This window comes from Neopelma chrysocephalum, unplaced genomic scaffold (assembly GCF_003984885.1).
Source record: "Neopelma chrysocephalum unplaced genomic scaffold, ASM398488v2 Primary Assembly neopelma1_89, whole genome shotgun sequence".
NCBI lineage: Eukaryota > Metazoa > Chordata > Aves > Passeriformes > Pipridae > Neopelma > Neopelma chrysocephalum.
In genome coordinates, this window is record NW_020897751.1 from 3,660,540 (window position 1) to 3,679,392 (window position 18,853).

The following is an 18,853-nucleotide window of genomic DNA, read 5'->3' on the forward strand; positions in this document are numbered from 1 at the left end:
TTTAGGTCCTTACATGATCAAAGTACGAATGGTGGCCACAGAAGAAAAAAGCTGAGAGAATCTAAGCTGTGCTGCATTTGTCACTGGGTGGGGAGAGGTGGTTAAATTAGCACCGGGTCTGTGTTATACTAGCAAACCTCTTCAGGCCTGAGATGTTCTTCACTGCCAGCCAAAGCAGTGATATCCCATGCAAAATTGGTCATGACAGCTAAACCATGAATAATAGTGTTTGTCCAGGGCTCCTCAAAGCTAAGAGAAGCTAGAATCTAGCCCAGATAATTGGATCCAACATTGGAAGCATTAAAAGTCTTCCAGAATCTAAATCAATCCTCTTAGGTGGGAGACAACAGAAAGAACCAATTTCCAAAGACAACAAATGCACGTGCTGTCGGACGCTCAAGAGCTGCTACTGAGTGAGGTCTGGCTGCTGATTTAAGGGTACCTCTGCACTTGCCTTTCAACTCCTCTGAGCAAAAAGAAAGGAAGTTGAGAGAAAAGTGATCCTGACAATACCAAATTCCAGTCTGTGTGTGAAAGAAGACACCACTTTGGGTCTGGGGAGGTGCCCTTTGGAGCAGCAATTTAGTATCACAAAAAAGTGTCACCGGTTTCATCTCTGCTCTTTGTGACATGGGATGAATAAAGAGCCAAGCAGGAAGAGTGTGTCTCCAGCGTGATCCTGAGTCAGGGAAGGCTCTTGCCTGTGGATGGCCCTGAGACATCACTGTAATACCTGGAGACTTCCCTTTGCCAGAGATCTAGTGAAGGCAAAGGTTAGATGTGCACAAGCAGAGCAGATGTCTGCTGGCAGTGAAACATGGCAGTATAAGCAGGGGTGAAACACAACTTCCCCTTCCATCCTTTTCTTCCCCCCAGGCTACACTCGATGACTTCAGTCCTCCAGTTCTGCTTAACAGGAGAGATGAAAACAAACTCTGAGCCCCAAAACACATCAGTTCTGGGTGCAATTCCACCTTTATTCACACTGGCACAAACAGGAGCGATGCCTTTGTGTTTGATGGAATTACACTGATGTGGAGATGGACACAGGGACCCTTTGGACTCTACATGCATCTCAGTATTTCTGAGGAGGTATAGTTTTCTTGTAGGAAGACAATTGCTGTTGTTCTATTCAACTATGGACCCAGATCCTGCATTCCCTAAGAACATTTCTTTAAACTCCACGTTACACATCCCTGGTAACCTCTGAAGTGGCCTTTTCTCCCTTCAAACAATAATCCACCCAGATGGAAAAGATATAGAAAGTGTATGTGCTGCACGATAAATGAGCTGCATGCCACACACTAAATACTTGAAATGTACGTGTCACAGCTAATGCCTTTCCAAGTATTACAGGACCGGTCTTTCCTCGTGATGTTTAAGATGTATGGAATGACACAGTGTGCTCTGACTGCCATGAACACTAGCCAATGTTGTAATGTTTTAAGCACAGTCTACATTGAGTAATATACTTTAAATATATGGGTACAGTAAATTTCAGTCAAATAGATAACATCTGGGCACAGACCATATGAGCCTGTAAAAAGTGTCCAGAAACAGACAGAAATGCCTGGTGCCAAACCTCAGCCTGAGTTGCAGAGTTTGAGCGGATTTGATGCGTCAGCTAACCAGATTTTATGAGGAAACCCCAACCTAGCCCATCAAATAGAGAGATGTAACAAATCACTAGCAAGCTTCATAGTCAGAGAAATGCCTTTGGTAAGAATCGAATTCCACCAAACGGATAAAGGCTGCTTTTATTGCCTGAGCTCGGAGTGCCTGTCTGTGGTTAATCAGAGCACAGATGTGCACTCCATTAAATACCCCACAGAGCTGCCTCAGACCCAACTTCCCTTGCAATCCATCAGCCCAAGGAGCAGTATCTGTCTCCCAGGTGATCTACTGCACCTTAGAAAAACATATTCCTCATGCCTACCTTTATGCCAGCGTCCCCTTTTTCACCCTGCCCAGCAAAGGAGAGAGAAAGGGGGGGGGGAACAGAGAGAGGGACAGTGAACATAAAGAGAAACTGAGCAAGCAATCATAACAGTGAGGGACAAAGAGAAAGCAGCCAAAAGAGGGGTGTGATAATGCAACCCCAGGTCTCTGGTTCTCCTGACAGCCCAAGCACTGGCTGCAGCCCACCCCTCCCAGGGAATGCAAGGCAGTTTAGGTTTCTGGAGTAGATGCTGGAGGTCACCCATACTAATGTTGTTCCACATGATTTCAGTGTAGAAACCATCAAAACGTTTCATGGCCCATTCCCTCATTCCCTCAACCCTGGTGCAAAAGCCTCTAAAGGCTGGGTCAGTTTTATTCTATAACAAAGCCCTGTGCAGGTACTGGTTCAGATAGCATGAAATCACCTTGGCCAACAATTGCCCAGGCTCCCCACTCAGGATCAAGTGTTCCTGGTTACATGGCTCATTACAGGCTCTAGAGAACTGCCTCCAGTCTCCAGCCTTTGACATCCTTTAGTGAGTGTGTCTTTAGCCTTGTGGGCCAGTTATCTGCCCTTGGGAGATGCCCCCACTGACTCGATTTTAAGGGTTACCTTGGGGCCAGAGGCTCCAGGGAGGCCACGGGCACCGGGCAGGCCTGACTCGCCCACCTCACCCTGAGGAAGAGAAGAAAATGGAGGAAGGAGCAAACACAGCAGCAAGAAAAGGAGCTGTTGGTTGCCAGGAAGATCAGCAGAGGTGTGAGAGGGATGTCCCACACTGAGGTGCCTCCCACACACCAACCGACCACCCGGGTCTCTCTGGGAGAGGAGCACCATTCTGCATCAAAAAAGATGTGTGTGAAATGTCGGGAAGGGAGTGGTCCCATATCCTGTATTATATCCGAGTTAACAATTTTCCCCTACATTTTGCCCTCTTTTCCCTTTTCTTAGGATTTGCTCCCCTACTTTCATCCACCTTTCCCAGAGAAAGGTCACAACCTTGGGCTCATTCCTCCAAGATCAGTGCAGGCTCTTTGCTCGGAAGTAAATTAGCCAGACAAGTGGTTTTGTGTAAGAGGAGCTGGTAGCAGAGGCCCTCGCTGTGAGGTCGCTGCCGGGACCGCCCGCCCAGCGCACACAGAACAGGATGGGCTCCTAATGGAAAATCCAACGGTTCACCGGGAGAAGGGGCAATAAATTGTGTCTGTCTGCAGGAGTGGGCTGTGGTCTGCAGGGGCTATAATTTCCACTTCCTGACATAACAAAAACTTCTCAGTTTATACAGATCTAATTAAAAAGCTCTCAGGTCTTGCCATTTTACTCGCAGAGCACCCATAAAGCAAGGTGGAGATAACAGGGGACACAGGACTCCTGCCTGCTGGGAACATTCACCTTCCCCTTCTCCAGCTGACATCTCTTTATTCCCTCTCTCCCCTTTGATCTTCCTTTGTGTCTTTCCCCTGTCTCTCTTTCAGTCTCTTCATTACACCCTCCGGCCTTGACAACCCTGCTGCTGATCAGCTGCTGCTGAAGGCATTTGGGCATTGCCAGCTTCTGCCTCTTAACGTGGAGCAGGTTAAGGACCCTTTCCTGTATTCCAGAGAGCAGTACACGGCCAGAGATTTGGCCCTTTCCAGCCTCCTGTTCAGGTCTGGATAAACAAGACCTGCATTTCAGCCTGGAAGTGGGTGTAGAGGGGCACACACACATGGGGAGTCTGTTCTATAGCTGCTGGAGAGTTAAAGACACCTCTGGGCCCAGGCTCTCCTGATGTGGGTGACAGGAGGAGATCTGTGGGCCTGCCAGAGCCCCATGTCCAGTGGGAGCAGGGCTCCACAGAGGGCTCCAGAGTAGTCCACTGATTTGCAGCCATGATTCCACAGGGCATCAGTGCACTTAATTCATTTAACAGCACTGGAGCTCCCCTTCTTACCTTTCTGCCAGGGTATCCCTGAATCCCAGCCTCTCCCTGCGAAAGGCAAAAAGACAAAAGAAAGTGAGGCTTGGCCTGAGAAGGACAAATCTCTGCTCTTTTCCCTGAGTTACTGCTGGGATGGGAGGGCATTCCAGGGGGGGAAATTCCCCTTTTGCTCAGAGCAACTCCACTGAGCTCCTGACCCTTCAGACCCATGGGTCACCATTACTTGCAGTGGGCTGAGTCCTGGCAGGAAAGGCACAGCAAGCCCTGGCAGCCGGATAACACGTGCCAGCTCTGTGTCCCAGCTCCATGGTTCCCATCTCCTCACCCTGGCTACATATCTCAGATAAAAACTAATTAGGGTGGGTGGCTGCAGCTGAAAAACAACAACAACCCCCCTCCTCCTCGCACTTTGGCAAGTGAATAAATGGGAACCCGTGGCGGAGTTAACAATAGCATTGCAAAATCCATTCCTGAAGCGCTGGGAAATGCTTTGAGAATGGAAGAAGCCAATAAAGCTGTGTGTGGCAAACAATTTTGCAAGAGGGGCTGATGAGGCGTGCCTGGCTCAGTCAAGATGCAACTCAGACGTGTCGCCTGGACAAAACCCATGAATCAGCACACGGGCTGGGCCCCAAAGGCAATGCTGAGCTGGGTCAGAAATCTTTCTCAGCGATTTGATGTAACCTCCTTTCCCCTCCTCCATCTGTCAAAATGTACACATCTGTCCTCACCAGGAGTATCCATCCCTGTTTATCACTGTGCTACACCTCTAAATGAGGTGAGATGTCTCACCTTTGGTCCAGGAGGCCCAGGTAAGCCCTGTGGATAAAATCAAAACAGACACTGGGGTTGGCAAATGGAGACATTACACAGACTGCAGGGTGATGGGAGACGCTGGCTGCTTTGGTTTGAAATGAGATGATTTACAGAGATGATTTACGCTGGTGAGCTCAAACACCCCGAATCTATTCTTCATGTAGGTGAATACTGTCTTAACCCATACACTCAAATAAATCCGTGTCTGTAGTGCTCCATCCCCCCAGGTTTGATCTAGCTGAATCTGAAAACCAAAGAGCTGCTTTGCCTTGTGCATTACACTCCAGAACCTTTTCTGCTTCTCTGGCTTGCCTGGGAAATTTGTACCCACTGTGCAGCTCTGGAGTCAATCAGGCATTTGCAGCTTCCTCTGACAAGCTAAATAGAGAGAATATATTAACAAACAAACCACTCGTGTCTTTAAATGAGAAATAACCAAACAATTTACCTGATATGAACCATGAAACATACCAGATATGTGTGTATGTAAATATAAATAAACAAAATAGAGCTGTATGTGAGCAGACAGAAGGGGGAAACTACTCTAGATATGCTCTGATACCTATACCACCCTTGATGTTTCCTGCTTATGGCAATTCAAGTGTTCGGCCATCCTATCCTTGGCTCCTCAGAGCTCAGAGAGAAATAGGATGCTTACAGGATCACTGACTGTGTGTGGAGAGGTGCTTTTGCCTCTGGGGAAAAGACCTGCTTGTCCTGCTAGCAGGCCTTGAAAACTCTGAGATTGAAACTCCTTTCATTCCGCAGAGGCTGCAGAGCCAGTGTGCCATGTCTCCCCCTGCAGCTCCCAGGAACGGAGCTGGTTCCTGGTACCCACCTTTCCATCTCTGCCAGGCTTCCCAGGTTCTCCTGCTCTGCCCTGTAACAAGAGAGAGGTACATTAGCAGGATTTTCTGCCCTGTCCCCTGCCATTTAGCAATGGTATGACTTTATAAATGGTGCTTCTGTCCTCTCCCTCCTTGGCTGCTTGCTAGAGCAGGGACAGGACTTCAAAGGGATGGCAGGGATTCTTATCAGTCAGGTTTCTGTTCTGAGCACAACAATTACACCCCTCGTGTTACTTCCTCTCCAGGGCCCTCTGCAGGGTCTGAGAAGGAGGAAATGAGCCTGGTGTCACCCACTGTGTGCCCAGATAGCAGCAGTGCCCTGTGCACACCTCCGCCTTCCCTCCCGCTCCCCTCCTTCCTGGGAACTTCATCCTCTCCACACATCCACATCCTCTGCAAGTCTCCTGTCCGTGACTATCTCAGCTTCAGCAGAGGCAAGAGAGGCCAGAGGAAATTGCCTGTGCCCCAGGGGAAGGGGAAGCAGAAGAATTTGTTTTTCAGTAATTGGACTTACAGGGGGTCCAACTGGCCCAGGACGTCCTGGGGTTCCTTCAGGTCCAGCCGGTCCAGTGGGCCCTGGTGGTCCAGGGGGCCCCGGGGGACCTTGGATCCCTGCTTGTCCTTGTTCACCCTGTGGTTTGTAAAACAAGAGGTTACCAGCTGGCAGAGCAAACCCTTCACACCACCACCCCAAGGGCCCAAGGCAGACCAGCCTGGCTGAAGCAAATGAGGTAGAAGCAAGTCACAGGTTAGTGCCAGGAGAAGTTTCCAAGAGTGATGGAGAGCCCTGCTGAGGATGGCTGGGCTGCCTGGGCAGCAGGAGCCAGCACCCTACGGTTTGCAAAGACATCTGAAGCTGCCTGGTCAGACCTCTCTTCTAAAGGGATCTATAGATGACAGAGCAGTCCAAAGAGACCTTTTTCTTCATTGAGTCGGTCAAGTACAATATTTATGCAAAAGACCGATGTCTCTTGACCCTCTGAGGAGGCTTTCCAAAGCACTTGACAGTCACATGTGAAGCAAAGCCTCCCATGACCACACTGGCACTTCCAGGCAAACCCGCAGTGTCTTACCTCAGCCTATTTTTTTTCCCCATGCTATATTTGTTGGACAACACTCCCTCTGTTTTGCCAAGGACCAAAAGTAGAAATGCCACAAACCCAAAAGAAAATAACACGATCATCATGGCATTTCTGGAGCCCACCCAAAGCAGGCCCATGTGCACCAGGCATAGCCTGTTTTTCTAAGATTTAACAAGGCAGTGCGTGCCGAGCCACCTGCCATTTTAAGCTCTCTGCCACGGGGCCGTTTGAGCCGGTTCCTCCCCAGGCCCTCAGTAGCCGTTCGGGGGCCGTGGCTCATGCCTCAACAATGTCATCTGGCCCCGAGGACCTGGACGTGGGACCCAGCGGCGCTGAGGAGACAGTGGGTTGGAAGCGCCACGTTTGAATACCAGACTGCTGATCCATAATTGATGAATCCAGCGAGCTCCTGAGGCACCGTGGCACCCGCGCTACTCTGTTCGTCTCACAGGCTCCCCTCCCTGGATAAAGTATCATGACAGTGATCACTGTTAGCGATCCAATTTAAATTTGAAAAATGCTACTTGGTGGATCCATGGGAAGCCAGAAATCAAACATGGCTGTTTCTCAGTTAAAAATCACTAGGTGTGCAGTTGGGTCTCCACTGCATTTATCCTCTCTACAGCCTTATACACTGCAGGAGGATGCATGAAATCTGTCCCCTGCATGTGTTCCTACCAAGTGTGCTGTTTATCCTGGCTGCCTTTAGTAAAACATGCAGATACAGGGATGTTTGCTTTATTTAGAATGATAGATGAAAGTAATAAGCTGTAAATTTCATCCCTTCTTCCATGAGCTTTATTTAAAAGAAAATTTCCAACACGGGGGCCAGGCTCAGTCATGTGTAGAGCCACAGCCCTTCTCCTGCTCCTCACCATTGGACCCACAGCCCACACTGGGAAGCCTGCTGGGCCAGGCAGGAGGGGCGTCCTCACTTTTCCCCATTTTTTAAGTGTATCCTATGGCCCATGCAAGGGAATACAGGATCTTTCCTAAGCTTCACTATCCTCCACACTCAGTGCTATTCAACTGTCCTGAAAATGGTCTCATAGCTTTTAAATGTGGAAGGTAATTTGGATCTAATGAAGATGTTGGGAGGACGCTGGAGCATATTCCTAGATTTCCTCATGCCTTGACCTCTCATTCCAACTTCAGAGACTTCCCTCCCACTCCATCTTACAGCACCCCCAGCATGGGTGCACCATGGGAAGGCAAAGGGGGCTTTTTGCCCATCTCACTTTGGCTCTCCCTCCTGTTCCCACCTCAGCTGCTCTCTGCCAGCCCAGTCCATGCTCCAGATTTAGGGCACTAAAATGCAGCACAGTGCTGGAAAGGGGTGCTGGCAGGGGACAAGGTGCTGGGAAGAGAAGCAGCCCTGCCCCAGCATGGGGAGCAGCTGGAAGGAGCTCACCCAAACTTCCATTCTCATCACCCTCGCTTTGCTGTCTTAGATAGAGCGTGTTTTGTCGAGGAGAGTGCCCGTCCACGCAGATCCCTAAACACACAAAGCGTTATTACCACATCATTATAGTCTTATTAATGTGTTCAGCACAAAAGGACTCCCACAGAACTAACCAGACAGTAAGTGGATACAGTAAGTGGGAGATCAGGTGTCATTTTCATCAGTTGTCATTCTGTATTTTTAGCCATTGACTGTAGCTACTTTTCAGTTCTTTTAAACACCAGGCAGCCACCCTGACTGTGCCCCAGTACTGCAATTCTTGCTCAGCCTCCTCACACAGGACCCTGCTCAGCCCTTCTCTCGGCTAAGCCCCAGCCCTTGGGCAGAGCACTCCTGCTGATGTGCTCAGAGGCAGCAGCAGAGTTTTCCTCTCTTCCAGGCACTGGCACTACATTCATTTTGGAGCCTCACTTTTTTCCTTAGTATTCATACACTGGGCTCCTGGAATTGCCTGGTGCTGGCAGACCTGTAGGAGCGGATTACACTCTGTTGCACTTAGAGAACGAAACAGCAACAGCAAAACAGATCATGGCAAAACTCTCCGGTGAAGTTAAAGCCTCTGCGGACAGAGGGAATTTGCAGCCCTGGCTGACGACAGGACGTAGGGCAGCTATTCAAGTTTCCCACTTCATCCTGGAGAGGAACTTCAGCTTTCAAAGCCTTCCCAAGAGGTCAGTCCTTGGCCTGGTTCTCCAGACTGTCACTTTGAAGGGCAAACAGTGCAAGCCATGGGGCTCTGTGTGGTGCAAATGCTGAATCGATAGAAACTGAACTGAAAGCACAGGCTCAACTGGTCAGGTCAGGATTTGTCCAGTGCTGGGCAAGGACCAGGCACCTCATGGTAAAGGTCTCTAATCGCATCCTGCAGTTCCCTGCTAGCATCCAACTGTCTAGACAGGCAGCAGGGTGACAAAACCCAGCCACTTAATAGAGAGTGCCCAGCACACTTCACGGGGTAATTACAGCGGTTTGTCCACACGGGAGAGTTAATCTCAATTGATGGAGTGAGGGAGCTTAAAGTGGGCTCATTAAAAGCCACATGAACTCTGACTATGGACACTCTTATTCACTATTCATATGTCCGTAATTCACTTTATGAATTAATTCCCAAAATAAACTAAACTTGAATTATGGTCCTGGAAACAAAAATAAATGTGTTTACACAAAGATTTAATGCAATTTAATGAAACCATTCTAAGAGCTTATTTAAACACATTTCCCAAGTGCCTCAGACTAGACTAGTCCTTAGAAGAAGCGTTTGCCTATTCATTCATCTCAGTTAAATTTCACAGACATTAGCTGCATTTCAGCAAGAGGTTTCTAACCTCTTCTGGAGATTGAATATGCAGGAACTGACTCCTTTAGGGAGGAGGCTGCTTGTCGACAGCCCTAAGAACAGTTTCATGGCCCATTTCTTTCAGTTTAAAAAACTGGCTTCACTGCATTTCTTTTTAGCAACATTATCACATCAAAGATTTCCTCTGCTTCAAAGAAAGTCCCTCAGCTCTGCCTGAAACTCTTGGAAACCCCTCTGTAAGGGAAGAAAGACAGGTAGCAAGCTGATTAATGGCAAGCATCAGGATAAGCTTAGAAACAGGCAATGAGGAGGAGAAGTCTACCTGGAAAGTGCGTCTCTTTATGACCGGAGGTGGAGCCAGCCGCACTGAATTGAGGAGAGGCAACAGCTGAAGAAGATCAAACCAGAAGGTCACAGGGCAAAGGAGGCCATTAGGGCACCGAGAGTCAGAGAGTAGCCAGGGGAGAGAACAGAGAAGAGGGGAACAGAGAGATTGCCATGAAAATAAAGCCCAGTGTGAGTACAGCACAGGGACCTGCGGGCAGACCTCTGAGCTCCCCGCGCTGCTCACAGGGGGACTGGCAGTGCCAGCCTGGCAGGTGCAGGGTGGCCACTCGCCATCTCGATGCTCCCACTGTACAAAGCTTTTACAGCTTCCTGTGCTCGGAAACAGAACTTACCCAGGGGGTTTTTAACTCAGCTTCACTGATGTCCTTAGGCACTGTTCACTGCAAGACATCCCCCCACTGGCTCTGCTAAGATCTGCAGTGATGAGACTGTTTCTCTTAATTTCTCATCATCAGATTTGGGGCAACTATCCAAATGGCAGTTTTCTCCAAGTTTTCCAAAGGCAGTTTCCTAGTTCCCTTACAAGAAACCCAGTGTGTCTCCAGGTCTCACCCTTCCTCAGCGTGTGGAAGGGAGTGGAGAGAGGCTAGCTGAGGTCAACAAACAGGTCCTGGCGGGCTTCATTTAGCTGGGCAGACACAACCACCATGGCCAAGGGAGAAGACCAGGCCTAGGAACCAGAGCCCTGAGCAGGACATTGCCTTGGTAGCCAGTGCTTTGCTTTTTCTTGCTCAACAGTAACATCACCCTCTGACTGCTTATAGCCAGGAATGCTGCCTTAGGGCACAAAGCTGACCCGGACACACAGAAATCAAATGCACTAAAGCTCAGGAGCATTTGTTCATCCTTCTGCTGTATCCAGTTTCCACTTGCATGCACGCTGCTGTCAGCCTGGCACCCACCATGCCGGCTCCAGGCCCAGGAATGCTCCTCTGGCCTGATCCACTTTCCTGTTGCTATCAGTTTTCCATTGAAGCTGCTCTTGATTTACACAGGGAGAGGCTTTCTGTGCTCAGACACAAAATCGTGCCGTGTGCGCCATTCCCCGTGTGAGCTGTGCGCTCAGATCCCAGAGATGTGCCCACGGGTCTCCCACCACAGTCACCGTACGCTTCCAAGCAGCGCACTTTATTCCCGTTGAACATTGTCCTTCTTGTGCGCAGTGAGAGCAAGGATCCAGTCCTGTTGCAAAGAGAAGAGGCAACCCAATATTGCAGCATTGTGATCAAGTGGTTGTGTTTGAATGCTTCGATCCAGACAGCCACAAGCTGTCGCTCCAGAAGCAGTGCTGCTGGAAACTCAGCTGGGCTGATTTTATCCAAAGGCAATTCTATCCCTTTCTAAAAGACAGTGCAGGAGGCTCCATAGCTCAGGAGAGCCAGCTGAGCTGGCTTTGACTGGCTCCTCAAGCACTGAAGGGTATCTGAAATATTATGCAGCTTACAGAGAAGCAGAAGGAGGATTCTGGAAAGGATAAGGAGGAAAAAAACAGAGGCGAGACAAGACCCAGCAATAGATTCAGGCGCAAGTGGGAGAGTTTAGAGAAGAAATCTGAAGGCTCTCCCACCCAGCTCCTGCCCTGCCTCCTCTGTGTCTCAATGGGAAGTTTTTTCAGAAGGCAATGTGCAATATTGGAGTCACATCCTCATGCCTTTGCTTCAGAACTGGGTCACATCAGACTATTACCCACAAACCTTCAGCGTAAGGATCTGGTTAGAGCGCAGGGCTGCAAGGGTGGTACTTAGGTATTCCTGGGGAACAGTGAAGACACGTGAGACAAACGGGGTCAGTTAGACACACAAGGCATTTCTGAGAGCAGATGGAGCACGGCTCATCCCCCCTTCCCCCGAGCAGCACTTTGAGCAGCTTGAGTGGCCGTCTCACCCCACACATGTAGCCTCAATGCCTGCGCTCGTCCCTCACAGCAGTGCAGGCCATATAGACTTATACAGAAAAAAATAGGAAACTACAACAAGAGCCAAGGCATATAGCCTGACTTTGTATTTCCTTCCTACGAAAACTAAGATGAAACAAAACTGAAACAACATCCCTGGTTTTTCAGGATGCTGGTTTTCATTTCCTCACCCAGAACATCTGACAAAGAACCTTGTCAAACAGAAGAGCAAGAATAAATTGCAATTCAGTCAGCTGTGTAGCATTTTTACAACATCTTAATTTTCATTCAAGGAGGAAGAAAGAGAACTGCACCTCTGTTGGCTGGTCTGTGCCTCTGGCTCCCTGAGCTTGCACAGTCTGTGACCAAAGCCTTCAACACAGCCCATTCTTGAGTTGATCTGAGGACAGTCACCCTTCCCGTGAGCATGTCTCTGCCTTGGAACAACTCATAGGCTTTTGAAAATGTTGAACTTGCTGCCTCATGCGACCAAAAGCACCTCCATGAGAGCCAAGGAAACACTGCTAAGATGTGAAGCTTTGCACCCACCCCTTTCCCTCTGTCACAGCCCTGCAGCGTGTCACCCTACAACACTGGCCCACTGAACCAGTGTGCCTTTGCCCCCAAGCCCGAGCCTAGGCTACTTCCAGGGATGCAGCAGCTGCATCTCCCTTCCCAGTATTGCTTTGGGTCTGCCACTGCTTTTCACCTTGAGCGCTGGGGACGGTGGGAGCCAAGGGCTGTAACAGGACCCAGGACGCTGCTCGGTGAACACTGCTGTTAGCTTCTTTTTAACATAACAATCTAGTGAGCCTGCTCGCTAAATAAACACAGCTGACCGGCTGTTATTGCATGGGGACTGGCACATACCCACAGCTCCCTTCTCCCTTGCTGCCAGCCAAGCTCTCTCTCCACTGGCTCTGCTGCTCCGAGCATCCCAGCCCTGCTCCCTCGGGGCCAGGGACCAGAGCCCAGCTAATTATCCAGAGGCCCGTCAAAAATAAACAGAAAGCTCTTAAGCCTGTCTCCCTGTACACCCAGATTACAAATTCCAGCCACTTCATATGATGTTGTTCCAATGCATTTCCAGTGGATTTTCAGCACTCTGGTTGTTTTTAGAACTGGTTAAATCCCCTCAAACCCCATGATGTACTCTCTCCGCTCTTGGCTGCGGATGCCAGCCAGGCCAGGATGAAGAGGCAAGTGGGGCAACATCCTGGCTTTCATTAAATGGTTGCTGGCATCAACCCTCCCTCTCAGCCTCTTCCTTGCAGGCAGAAAGTCCACCAGGCTTGGGGACCGGCACAGGGACCAGCCAGAGCACTGTGGCCAGGGCAGGTCAGGGAGCACAGCCTCTTGCCTCTATGCAGGGGTGAAAACACCATGAGGGAAAAGAAAAAAGGAAGGGATGATGATAGTTTCCCCCAGGTCTGCAAACCCCACACTGCTCCTGGCCACACAACCACCACAGAGGCTGTGGAAGCAGCACAGAGCTGGTGCAGCAGCACAAGATGCAAGTGACCCCTACTTCTCCAGAAACCTCAGGTTTCGCTGGGTTTTGGGGCGAGGACACAGACCTTCCCTTCTCCAGCACAAATCTCCAGGAAGCAGCAATGACAGCAGATATCTAGGGGTCAGCCCCGGTGGGCAGGAACAGACCGGAGAACCAACATCCCTCCTGGAAAACCTTATCTGCTGCTTTTCTGCGAAACACATCAATCAGCCGAGCGCTGCCCTCGGGGCCCAGATGACGCATCTTGTTAATGAAACGATCTCTACTTACAACAAAAAGCCATTCAAACGAGGGAGGATTAACATGCAGGAAGGCACGGGACAGAGGATAATAACACTAATGACTTACCCTGTGCGGGTACTCTGCACACTGACCCTGTGAAAGAACAGGATTAAAAGGAAAGAGTTTAAACCACAAACAGAGGGGACTGAAATAGGCACAGGGGGTCAGATCCAGAAGGTGTAAATCATTGTGACTATATCAAATTCAGTGCAGTTATACCAATTTGCACCCGACAAGCAGCCTGCCTCCTATCACCTATCCCCTGAGCCCTCTGCTCTTGCTGTACTCCTCAGCCACTCAAAGTCAGACCGAGCAGCACCAAGTCCACTGAGTCCCTTTCGCTCTTTACATTTAATTCTTAACATGTCTCCCATTGAATTTACCTTTTCTCCTTTTTGTCCTGGGGGTCCCTATAAAAGAAAAGTGATGAAATAGGCCTCAGTAAATTAAGGAGTTCAGTGAATGCCAAGGGAGAGGGATTAGGGAGAGACATGGGATAGGGATGAGATGGGATACTTGGATACTTACAGGTTGTCCCCTGGGACCTGCAGCACCCTTTAAAGAAATACATATGTGAGCATGAGATGGTTTCCCATTTACAGTGACAAGAAGACAACAACTCTCAGTGTATGGAGTAGGTGAAAAACTCAGCTTTTAAAAACAATTGTGGAGAAAACTCCCAAGAGAAGTCTGGGCTCCCTTTGTTACTCTGGAGGAGTAAAAATGCACACATGTTCTGGCTGCACTGCAGGGGGGAATTATTAAAAGGAGAGGGGAAAAATCATCAGGAAAACACACCCTTATTGTTCCCAGGACCTCAGTTGACAGCGCGGCTCCTCGGCCGACGCACTGGGATGGAACCAGAAGCAGCCAGGACTGAAGCCTGAGCTAGGATTGCACAATGGGAGTGGGGAGCGGGGATCTTCAACATGTGCTTGCCAGAGGGTTGTACTGACACTCGGGCTCAAAAAACAGAATTAGCAGAAGAAAACATTCAGCACTCCAGTGAGCGAAGGTGACTACAGAGCTGCTAGCTCGGCATACTCATGTTTGGGATTTCATCATCAGAGATGTCAAGAGGAACAAGACCGCATTTGGGCTTCCATCAAGTGCGGCCTAAGTTTATATTTTTCAACCAAATGCATTTTAAGTATGATGCACATATGAAACAGAGCTTCAAGGGGAGGGGAAGAAACACATTTAATACAAAAAATATGGGGGTTTTGGTTGTTGTTAGATAAGTTGAAAGCTGCCAGATGGGTTTTGAGAAATCTTTCCATCAACTTTTACTTTTGCTATGAGGCCAACCACGAAAAATGTCAGCTCCCAGAATATATTTAAAGAACATAATTGCTAAGTGCAAGGAAAACACATCCCAGGCGTAACTAGAGAGTTGCTGTTGTGACACGATGAATCTGATAGCCATAATGTAAAAATTACAGCCGTGCATCCCAGCACTGCTATTATGAAGTTACAGAATTAGGGACGCAGCTTGTGCATCAGCTGAACGAAGATTGCTACCCTGCCTATGAGCTTGTTTCCAGCTGAGAGGCAACATCATTTCAAACCTACCCATCACCTGCAGACAAACATGTATATTTTTACCGTCTCTCCCTTCTGTCCAGGATGACCCTGCAAAAGAAAGAAAACATGCATCAGCTTCGGCCACTGCAGTCACTAGAAGATGCTGACTTACCCCACTTCCCCCTTACCTCGGGAGGTATCTCCAAAGGGGGATGCAGCACTGAGCTTTGCTCACACGACTAAGAGGACACCACTCCCTGCTACCCGGAATGCTCAGAACAAAGCTCTAGGGGCTGAATACAAGGTGAAAAGGCTCTGCAGGGCATGGCTGGGACACAGTTCAGCCCTCCTCGGGCTGGCAGAGCAGCTTCTGCTGAGTGCAGTGTGTGCCCACAGAGCAGTACAAGAGAGAGGCTGCTGGGTCTCTCTTGGGGATCATGTTCCTCATGGCAAAAACAGGATCCTGCTGCAGGAAGTTAGATGCCAGAGGTATGAGCTACCAGCTCCTTTTCCATTGCAGCATGGCTAGAGGAAGTTGGTGGGGAACCTGGCTGTCTGGCTGCTACATGGAGCTGTGGGTTTCATGTCTGCTGGGTTCATGGGGAAGTAGCTGTGTTTGCACCTGGCTCTCCAAAGGATGGGAAGAACTTCAGTCTCTCTACTACAAAGCTGATTATGAGAAGGCTCTAAGGACAGCATGGAGGTCTCATGGAGATCTTTAGGATCCTTCCCTCTTCTACTGCAGCTCTTTTCAGTGAAGCAGCAAAGAGAAAGAAGCTGTAGGGTTAACTTCAAAGGAAGCTGTTGGCTAAAGCAGAGGGCTGCTGCCTTGGGGACCTGCTCTGCCTGTCTGATTCGGGCTGGGAGTGCCTGCTAAGGCTTTCCCTGTGACGTGCTATTTTATAGATCCACCTAGAAGGGAAGAGGACACACTCTGCCTTCCCGAGTTCTCCTGACTCCTGCATCTCTCCCCCAGGGCATCTGTGATATCCTCCTACCTACCAATCTCCTAATTTTCTTTTAATCCATGCATGTGCATGACTTTGCAGAATAATCCCCTTAAAAACATACTGTATAAGACACAGGTTGGCAGGGCAGTGGGACCTAGCAGGAGGCAGGACAGGAAGCCTGCAGAGAAGTTGTTTGCTTACCGGTTTGCCGTCCAAGCCAATAGGGCCCTGAAATAAAAAAGGAAAAATGATGAGAAGTGCTTTTCCTGGGGTGTCTGTCCATCTGCCCCAGGAAGCACCATGTGCCACAAGACTGCATGGACTGGGGTGAGGTGAGGTGACTCTCCCTGCCCTCCTGGCAGGTCCCTGGCCCACTGAGTACTAGCCCAGATTCCCAATTGCTCCAGCAGGGACCTGATCACTGTCAGCCCATTTCAGCAGCAGTGCTGGACACAAGAAGGGAAGAGAGGAGGGATTCATAGGCAATTTGCAAAAAGCCCTCAGAATTTAAAATTCTACAGTGTCCAGTAAACTAGTTGAAAATCAGCAGTTTTCTCAAGACTTCAACTTAAAAGGTCATACACCTTTGGGGGAAGAGGCATTTTTGCAAGTGATAGAATAATAGAAGTGTCCCGGGAAGAGGTGACACACGGCTCAGCACATGCTGAAGGTACTGTTTGATGAGAAACAGGCTCCACAGAGCCCTGTCCCACTCGGCATTTTCTCATGAGCTGGGCTGATTTGTTTTCTGCTCCTCCAAAAGCCAAAGACCACAACGGCCCGGAGAGATCTGCTTCTCCTCAGCCCTGGGGCAGCTCACAGCCCCCCTTTCCACACAGGGCAGAGCCTCGGAGCCTGGTCAGACAGCTCAGAGGCTGCCAATTCCTCCTATTTTCCAGGCATGAGAGTCTCCCCCGCAGACCTGCTCTGGCACATCCAGTGTCCTGGAGCAGCAGCTGAGCTGCCTGGCGGGAGCAGGGATGTGGGGGGTGTTTGTGTTTGCCTTAGGCTTCCTAGTTGTCCAGGATAAATGCATATGAATAAATAGCAACCGTTTGAGTTCTCCAGCAGCCTCAGAGCAGCAGCTTCAGAGAGTGCTGCCAGCAGCTGTAGGATTGAAATGAAATTTGCTTTGTCCTCTCCTGGGCTTGTTCTCTGTTCCCTTGCCCATCTGCAACAGTGTTTCAGAAGAATTCCCTCTCATGTTTTATGTACTCTCCCTTTGGCATGGCCAGGGTGTTCAGCCCAGTCCCCAGCTGACCCTCACCATGTAGGGCCCCCTTTGGATCCCAGGCACTTCCTGCTATTGGAATATCACCTAAAAGCTCAATTAAGGTTGGAATTTCATCTACCTAGAGGTTATTTTCTTTGGGGGGGGGATTTCTTAGGACAGTTTTCTTTTACTGAACAGATCTGGCTTCACCTATGTTATTGTAACACTTTGGGTTTTTTAAAATTAATTTCCTTCTGGAGTTGTGTGGTTTGGGTTTTTTTCCCCCCTAAGTATCAGTTAAAAGGAAAAAAAAAAGAAAAACAAATGAAGAAAAAATTACTTTTTCCAGTGATATCAGATCAGGTCATTGGTTTCAGGAAGAAATGATGAGATACAGCAGGCACTAATGAGGCTTCCTAGTAACATCACATACCCGTACCTCATAAATTAACAGTTACACTTACCGGGAATCCAGGAAAACCTCTTGTTCCAGGCTGTCCCTGGGAAGGATGAAACACAGACAGCAGTTTAGAGGAACTGAAATGAATTTTGATAGACCCTAAGTCCTCTCTACAGAGCCTTTCCTCCAGCCTCTGACCAATTATCCTAGGACTCTCTGAAGAGACACCTAATTCTCCTCCAAGGGGAAAGTGTCTTGGGAAGGAGGGGAAATCTCTCATCCTCACTCCAACTCGTACAGGGCCAAGAAAATGCTGGAGCAGCTCCATTTTGGACTGCAAGCAGTTTCCTTGAAGTTTTTACATTAATTAAATGGGTGTCCCTAGCCCATATACTAGGCTTTTGGAGTGTATTCCAGAGGCTGAGCTCATTTTATGGCAATTCTTGCTGCCATAAACCGGAGGCGTTTAATGCAGGGTGCTGCTCTGTGCAAGACAAGCCTCACAGATCACTGGTGTCTAAACACAGCCATCCCCCTTCTCCTCCTCCCCTAATCTCAAGTCCCAACACATTCACTTTCCTCACAAATAATTCTGGAAAAGAGATGATTTTTTTCTTTTCTGGTTTGGTTGTTGTTGTTTTTTTTGTCCTCTGAAAGCTAAGAGAAAAAGGAAAGTTAGGCAGTGTGATGAGAGGAACATGAGCACCAAGTCTTTTCCCCACCTCTTGCTAGCTAGCCAAAATTGGCTACCAGTTTGGGATCAAGTACAGCAAACACTGGCTTGGGATGTGTTTGGCAGCTTCTTCATCACCCACTTAAAAACACCGAAAAAAAAGAAAATGTCCTGGCTGTTAATTTTTCCCAGTTCTTCAGTTTTTGGGACCTGTGACATCCCAGGTCACAGTGACTGTAGATTTGTGGGTATCCAGTAAAGATACCACTTCACTTAGGGATTTTTGATCTCAATTAAAAAAAAAAAATTAAAAAATGCGTGAGCCAAGTCAGGAAGCTTATGGTCCATATGGTCCAGACTTCAGCAGATTTTGAAGCATTCATGTAGATGGAAGCAGCAGGATGAGGTAAATCCTGTACCATACTTATCAGGTGACCACTGCGGTGTCTTGCCTACCCTGAAAGCTATGCTACGATGCCAAAAAGCCCAGGTTCCTTATGTACTCTCCCATTCTGGGGAAGAAAATGCTTTCTTCAGCAATTTGAGACACCATGACTGGACTGTTTGAGTCCCACAAGGGTTTCCCAGGAAAGAGCTATAAACAAGGGTGCAACTCTGCCTTAACCAGAGCGATCCCGTGTGGTGCTGAGGGAAGGGAAGGGAAGGGAAGGAGAGGGGAGGGAGGGGA

General features: G+C 48.9%; 1 protein-coding gene across 16 annotated transcripts in view; it reads right to left on the reverse strand.

The window, feature by feature from the left end:
• COL13A1 (collagen type XIII alpha 1 chain) overlaps positions 1–18,853 on the reverse strand; it is an 87,663-nt gene that overhangs the window by 29,800 nt on the left and 39,010 nt on the right. For 9 of the 16 annotated variants that reach the window (XM_027692867.1, XM_027692874.1, XM_027692869.1 and 6 more), the window contains 13 exons: positions 17,557–17,592; positions 16,081–16,107; positions 15,011–15,037; positions 13,934–13,960; positions 13,789–13,815; positions 13,472–13,498; positions 9,691–9,756; positions 6,042–6,158; positions 5,518–5,559; positions 4,656–4,682; positions 3,876–3,911; positions 2,555–2,617; positions 1,937–1,963 (listed from right to left, as the gene is read on the reverse strand). In XM_027692867.1, the coding sequence (XP_027548668.1) occupies positions 1,937–1,963; positions 2,555–2,617; positions 3,876–3,911; positions 4,656–4,682; positions 5,518–5,559; positions 6,042–6,158; positions 9,691–9,756; positions 13,472–13,498; positions 13,789–13,815; positions 13,934–13,960; positions 15,011–15,037; positions 16,081–16,107; positions 17,557–17,592 (549 nt within the window). Of the gene's footprint in view, positions 1–1,936; positions 1,964–2,554; positions 2,618–3,875; positions 3,912–4,655; positions 4,683–5,517; positions 5,560–6,041; positions 6,159–9,690; positions 9,757–11,410; positions 11,468–13,471; positions 13,499–13,788; positions 13,816–13,933; positions 13,961–15,010; positions 15,038–16,080; positions 16,108–17,556; positions 17,593–18,853 lie in introns of all 16 variants that reach the window. The other 7 variants (XM_027692879.1, XM_027692878.1, XM_027692875.1 and 4 more) reach the window with 3 other exon arrangements.